This window comes from Triticum urartu, chromosome 1 (assembly GCF_003073215.2).
Source record: "Triticum urartu cultivar G1812 chromosome 1, Tu2.1, whole genome shotgun sequence".
In the NCBI taxonomy this organism is placed as follows: domain Eukaryota; kingdom Viridiplantae; phylum Streptophyta; class Magnoliopsida; order Poales; family Poaceae; genus Triticum; species Triticum urartu.
In genome coordinates this window covers 302,595,361-302,602,086 of record NC_053022.1, presented here as the reverse complement: position 1 = coordinate 302,602,086, position 6,726 = coordinate 302,595,361, and the positions used below count along the sequence as shown (strand labels likewise).

At 45.2% G+C, this 6,726-nt stretch overlaps 1 protein-coding gene across 1 annotated transcript; it reads right to left on the bottom strand.

The window, feature by feature from the left end:
- Positions 1-307: 307 nt before the first annotated feature.
- Positions 308-6,122, bottom strand: LOC125508958 (vacuolar-sorting protein BRO1). Its single transcript, XM_048673784.1, has 8 exons — positions 5,299-6,122; positions 3,826-4,776; positions 3,584-3,673; positions 3,424-3,492; positions 2,516-2,656; positions 1,835-1,883; positions 1,203-1,306; positions 308-1,096 (listed from the first exon to the last, which is right to left on the bottom strand). Exons 1-8 carry the CDS (start codon positions 5,965-5,967, stop codon positions 554-556), a joined length of 2,616 nt encoding a protein of 871 aa, XP_048529741.1. The 5' UTR covers positions 5,968-6,122; the 3' UTR covers positions 308-553.
- Between the last annotated feature and the right edge of the window lie 604 nt (positions 6,123-6,726).

Here is a 6,726-nt window from a genome sequence, read left to right as displayed (position 1 = left end):
GTCATGTGTCGTAGCGCCATACTTGAACACTGCAGACTACACCATAAATTCATATATTCCCTCTGTTTTATAATGTAGTGCATATAGATTTTTTAGAAGCTAAACCTCACAAACTTTGATCAAGTTTATGGAGAGAAATAATTTTGCTCTGTATGTACAAGGGGTTGTACCTAACGAGATATGCATTGGTTCTCTCTAAACACAATAGGTTTGAAGGTTACCAACTTTAGATACGCGGTGCACCGAAGTCATCTGACGTTTCAGTTCCCCTCGCCAGGTTGATTAAACAAAGCATCCAAGCGGAGGCTGAGAAAAAAATAATCGTTCCTCATTTCCATAATCCAAATACTGAAGCCAAGCAATGGCACGCCAATTGCATTATTACACGTACATATCATACAGGTTACCGCCTAACCAACCCGAGCACAATTGACATTACTCCACCGGAACTCGTAACTAGTATGCCAGTATACACAAGAATGGAATCCATAAGCACACATATCCGCGAGAAAAATCAAGAGAACAAATCGTTCCTCCAGACCAAGATGGTCTTTCATTGAGGCCTGTAGTAGTTGCTCTGGTGATGAGGAGGGTACGCGCCTGGGGCACTGTACGGTGCTTGTGGATACGGCCCTGGTTGCTGCGGCTGTGGCTGCTGCCCATTGTAGTACGGCCCGCGCCACCCGGGATACGCTGGTTGGCCATAGTCATGGCCAGGAGGTGGCTGATGCTGCTGCGGGTGCTGCTGGTACTGACCAGGGTGTGCTGCGCCATATGGAGGCTGCTGCGGTGGCGCACCATAGGTGGGGTATGGCTGCGAGTACGGAGGTCTTGACTCTGGTTGGGAGTAAACTAGCCTCGGGTCACCCCCAGGTGGAGCACCGTACGAGGACTGAGCATGAGGTGCATGTGACGGTGGTGGACTGTGCTGATCCGGTGGAACGGAAGAGCTCCTTGGCGTGTTAGTGTTGTGGCTGGAAGATGACAAGTTGAAACCTGCTAACTTTCTTTGCACGTCCTCGATCATTTCACGGCATTGGATGTTCCGCGTCATTATGAAGTCACTGCACTGCTGTTGTATCTTGCCGGTTGCATCCTGCCAAGGATCAAAAGTATCATCATCAGTAGTTCTACCAACAGGAGTCATCAACTCATCATCATTTATATTATCATAGGAGGGGAAAAAATGCAGTCACACAAACCTGTAAAGACACGTAAAAATTTAGGCCGTCATTCATGTTCTTCTTAATTGCCTGGTATTTAGCAACAGCTGCAGCAATTTGCTTGTAACATCTCTCACGAGCAACTGCAAAGTTATGTTCCACAAATCAGGACAATAATTGGTTGATTGAAAAGCATCTCGTATTACAGGCCTATAAACAAAAAAAAACAAATACTGTACATAAAGAACTCGGACTGGGATATCATTTCGAAGCTGCATAGAAGTGTCAACAAAGCCCGTACTTGAACTTAAGATAGGAGTAAACAGAAGTCGCATCCATTGAAGGAACTTTACTAACAATGATGCACACACGGGAAAAATGTGCATACAAACAAATACCTAGCCTGCCACTTTAAGTACATAAGTGGTCAAAGGGAGAACATAATCGTACGAATAACTAAGATTAAAAATTGCTGAAACTGTCACAGATATGACCGAAACAATAGCTATCTAATCCAATTGTACAAGGAATATAAATGGAGACATCATTCCCAAATCATTTGCTGGTACAACCGTACAACACTAAGTACATTCAAGATTGTATCAAGCCACTTCTAAAGTCACGAGTGCTGGATATCTACCATCCATTGATGAAGAAATTTAAAGGGTTACCTTTGTAATCATCTAGATTGAATACAGCAGCAAATTGCGCATTTTGTTCCTGTGGGAGGATCAGGTAGTGTTAGACACAGGAAGAAAGAACGTCAAATGTAGCATTGTCAATTGTTTGAAATAATTTTTAGGGTCTTGCTTTCTTTGCCAATATTGGTTGCAAACCACTGATGCTTCCAAATATTGGATGCAAATTGTTAGTGCTTCTACACCTTCTCTTAACTAGTAATAATGTACGTGCAATGCACGTTTATGTTAGGTAGGATATTAGTTGCACGTTATATTAGGTAAGATATATCTGTTGCTCGTTGGTATTTGGTAAGATATCAATTACTTTTTTCGCGGAAATGGTACGATATTAATTACATGGCAGATTTCATGGGATAGCGTGGAGTCAAAACGTGTTTATAACCAATGGCAGTGGTGGGTAATTAGAGCGTTAAACATGTTTGGTGCTCAACATTGAAGCGATTTGAACCGTTAGATAACATGATTTGACGGTCGAGATGCTTTGGATCTGCCTCTTTGGGTCTTTTTATATTGGTATAGATATATACACATTATCAATGGGATATATCTAAGTAAAAATATTAGCAGAAAGAATGTCTGCACCAAACTACCAGAACAAAATTTGTCCCAGAGTACACTAAGCGAAGTCTTTATCAGGAATTGGGGCTTTACCTGTATTTGCAACAATAATTGTTCCTGTGCTACAATGTTATCAGCAATTTCAGCACAGATAGGATCGTACTTCGCAATCTCCTTCCTAAAAAGATCATCATGTGCTCCAACACCAGCCATCAACTTAGGGAGTATATCATCCTAGCATAAAATGAATGAATGTCCCAAATCTCAGTACACAAAATCAATGTAGAGTTGTAGACAACATCACAGACATGTTACATACGTATACTACTATTTTTGCCAGCATCAAATTCAGTTATGCAAGGACCACCAAACTTGAAAAGCGAAGTCACAACACCTCCCTGAAATCTCAACAGGTTGAGGTGGAAGTAAACAAGAGTGCAAAGCAGAAAATGAATTGTTCCAGCATGAGTAGCAAACTAAAAGCAAGGTTCTCATTAAAGGTTATCACAAATTAGTATTAGCATAGCACTCCCATGAACATAACATCTCATACATAAGCACGACTTGCCCACCGCGATGATAACTGGAGAACTGCTTGCGATTGATTCAATTACCAGACTCCATCAGGGCAGAAACAAGCGAAAGGTGCACTTAAGGCGCTAGCTTCTTAAATTTCCTAAAATACTAGGTGCAAATGTAAAACATGAATGTTTCACATGTATGTAGCATACATGGAACAATTAGAATTCAACTTGAAGAAGGATTGCATGCAGATTCTTGCGACTACTGTAGATGACAGCTAGAATATTCACATGAAAAATAATAATTTTGCAGGTCATCACCAGGATCAGGCACCCAATGTTCGCTACTATAGTATTTGCAGGACGGCTAGCAAACAAAATACAGCACCAGAAGATTACTAGGGTGGCATTCTAGAGCTCAGGCTTGATGGTTATGAATGTGGAGATCAAAATTAGCCTCACGACAGGAAAGGACTGTACCTTTCTCTTCATTTCCTTGAGATGATCTTCAAGGCCTGCCCTTTGTGCACCAAGAGATTCCAGTTGCCTCTGTGTCGACACATCAATTAGTTTTACCAAGCTTAAAGAAATAAGTCAAGCCTGCTACATTTTCGCCAGCTAACAAAAATAGGTGCATTACCAAGCTTTGTTTAAGGGCTCCAACGATAGCATCTTCATTCCCATCCAAGGACATGATAGGCCTTGAAATACTTGGTAGTGCAGACTCTATCTGCACACATATAAAATCATCTTTTAAGTTTTAACTAAGAGGTGAAGAACTCGATAGTGACGAATAATAGGGTGCAGTTCACTGCGAAGTAGATCAAGAAAGTTTCAAAATCTTAAGAATAATTTTAGTTCGATATAGTGTTAAACTCTTACCGGTCTTCTGTCAAGAATAGACATCAAGGGGTAGCTCTCCTTCACATCTCGTTCGATCAAAGCATCACTCGCAGCCGCTTTTTTAAGATTACCAGCAAAAAGATTCAATCGGTCTTGAATGTTCTTTGTTAGGGTGCTTGATTGAGGCCTAGTCCACCGACTTCCGAATTGCGTCCGGAATTGAGCATCTTCACTTGCCTCCTTCTGCAGCATCTCTTCAGTCTGAACAAGCAACTCCTGATTGACCCTATTCAAATCTCTAAGCTGCTGCAACTCAGCTTCCAAGCCAGCAGGACCACCGCTTATCTGAACAGCCTCAACATCTTCCTTCAGATCTGCAGGTATGCTGACATTACCTTCCAATGATAGAATAGAATCAGGCAAGTCCATTTCCTTCAGCCTAACTCTAGTGATCTCACTAGATTGCTGAAGTTTCTCTGCCTGGGTCCGAATGATATCATCTACCATCTCTGTGTACTTAGAAAGGGCCTTCATGCTGCCATCAGGCACAAGTGATGAAAAAAGCCTCTCATTGCTAGCATCTAGAACTTCAGCCAAAGAAGTAGATTTTACAAGGGAAGCTGCAGGCAGAGCTCCCAAAGTACCCGCCTCAGGAACCCGCATCAGATAAACACTATTGTTCTCCTTCATGGCCCTATCCAAGTTGGTTTTCATGTTACTCTCCAGCTTATTAACAGAATCCAGAAGTGGCGCAGCAACTCCCTTAGCTGCCTTCTTGGCATCAGCCAAGGCGTTCATTCCAATCTTTAGGCGTGCAATTTCCTGAGCAATTTCTTCTTGCTGATGAAGATCCAATGAAAACCTATAGCAAGCATCAGCATAGAATTGAGCTGCCTTGAGCTGGACATGAGAAACCCATGTCCTGTCAAAGTGCTGACTAAGAGGAGGTGCACAGAGAGCTGCATAAGCTTCTTCGTAGAATACGCCCACCTGAAAGCACAACAAGTAAGGCAGATGGCACATTTGAAATCAAAGTTACAGAAATGTGAAGGAATGTGGTATCATGAAGTTGAGCTAACTGTAAAGCATCAACATGCAAATTCTGCCAAAACAAGCAAATCTAGCAGGATCAGATTAAGAAAAAATCTCTAATGCAAATATGAGACAAAGGAAATAGGGGAAATCGATCATACATGACTGTCTTCATCAAAATGTGTTGTAAAACAAAGGACTTTATCGGCACGGGTTATCAGGTTCCGGGTTATCAGGTTCGTCATAATATCAGGATAAACATACTGCACTAACATGGTGTTTAGCATAGTGAAACTCAATAACTGTCAACACTTGACTAGACAAATTCCCCAAACTACATCATATTATAGTGTTCAAATTATAGTGTGCTTGTATAAACGAGTGCAGAAGGTAACAACCCGAGCTGCCTATTAGTTTTAATTAGACTCATCAATCAATGCCATGAGATAATCACAAGGTCATAGAACAGTAGGGACAGACCTGGCGCGCCACCTTGGAGCATAGCGCGGGCGGCTTCCCACCAGCTATGACCTTCTCAAAGAAGCACTCCTGCGCCTGTGCCAGCATGAGTTTCTCCAGCATGGCCGCGCAGTCGGGCGTGACATCGACGGTGGTGGCCCCCGCGGCGACGGCCTTGGCAGCGACCCCACTCTCCCTGAGCCAGGCAAAGGCCCCCGCGGCGCTCTGGAACGCGCCACACGCGGTCCTGATCCCGACGTCGGTGGTGCGATCGGCGGCGAGCGCGATCTGCGAGTAGACGGCGCCGAGGTTGAAGAGCACGGCGGCCTTCTCGAGGTGGACGGAGGGCAGGCCGACCTTCTTGTTGGTCTTGAAGGCGTCGTGCCAGGTGAAGGAGAGGGAGTGGACGTGGGCGCGGTCGGGGGAGATGGGGAAGCGGGGCTCGACGAGGGCGAGCGCGCGGGCGTAGGCCAGGAGCGCGGCGCGGCGCTGCTCGAGGGAGGAGGAGTCCGGGAGGGAGGGGCTCTCGACGGCCGCGGCGCGGAGGTCGCGCACGGCGCAGAGGTCGTCGTCGGCGGTGGCCGCGTCGCGCTCGGAGTAGGCGGAGGCGATGTACTGGCGGAGCGGGCGGTAGAGGTCGACGGCCGCGGCCTTCTTCTCGTGGATCGCCAGCATGACGTTGGCCGCCATCGGGGCGCGGTGGCCGGAGGGGAGGGAGGAGGGGATCGGGGTCAGGGGTTGGGGGAAATTGCTTCGAGGTGAAGAAATTTGGGGGGAGTTGGAAGTTGTCGCGTTGGAGAGACGAGACTAGAGATTGCGGCCGGGGCCCGGTGAGCGGAGAGATACTTCGCCGCGTTGGGGACTCACGAGAGGATGACGGAGTGGGACACGCGACGCTGTCTGGATCGGAACGAGCTTAACGCGATCTCAAGCTGGCCGCCACAGCCCACAGCCCCACACGGTCGGTCGACTTGTGTGCTAGCCTAGTAGTAGGAAAAGAAAAGAAAAAAGTTGTATTTTTATATAATTTGCGAAAAGAAGTGTGTTTTTCTAACACAGTATATAGCACACCTTAACACTATGAGCACTTCGATGAGACTGGGAAAATTGACGAAGCCGTCCCATACGCCTTTGTAATCGACGCGAACATCTCCTCCCACTAAATGCATATCGTCAGAAGGCCTGAAATAAATACAGGAAAAATACAAACACCAATATCAAGTCGAGGACTTAAACTCTAGTGAGTTGAGAATATCATTATCCTCCTGACCGTCCAACCATAGAGTGTGTGGTTCGCCACATTCTCTCAAACTGGTCAGTCGAGTTGTAGTAGGAAAAGAAAAAAAAATTATGTCTCTTATAATATATTTTTTACGACCATCTTCTTCTTTATTCATTAACTAGCAAAAATGCCAGTGCGTTGCAACGGGAAATTTTTAACTTCCCTAG

Bases quoted from the DNA above. Each gene is read 5' to 3' on its own strand.
- LOC125508958 (XM_048673784.1), bottom strand. From the start codon at position 5,967: ATGGCGGCCAACGTCATGCTGGCGATCCACGAGAAGAAGGCCGCGGCC. The intron at 3,674-3,825 runs GTAAGAGTTTAA...ATATGTGTGCAG, and splicing joins CTATTCTTGACAGAAGACCG to ATAGAGTCTGCACTACCAAG. The intron at 3,493-3,583 runs GTAATGCACCTA...GTGTCGACACAG, and splicing joins GAGCCCTTAAACAAAGCTTG to AGGCAACTGGAATCTCTTGG.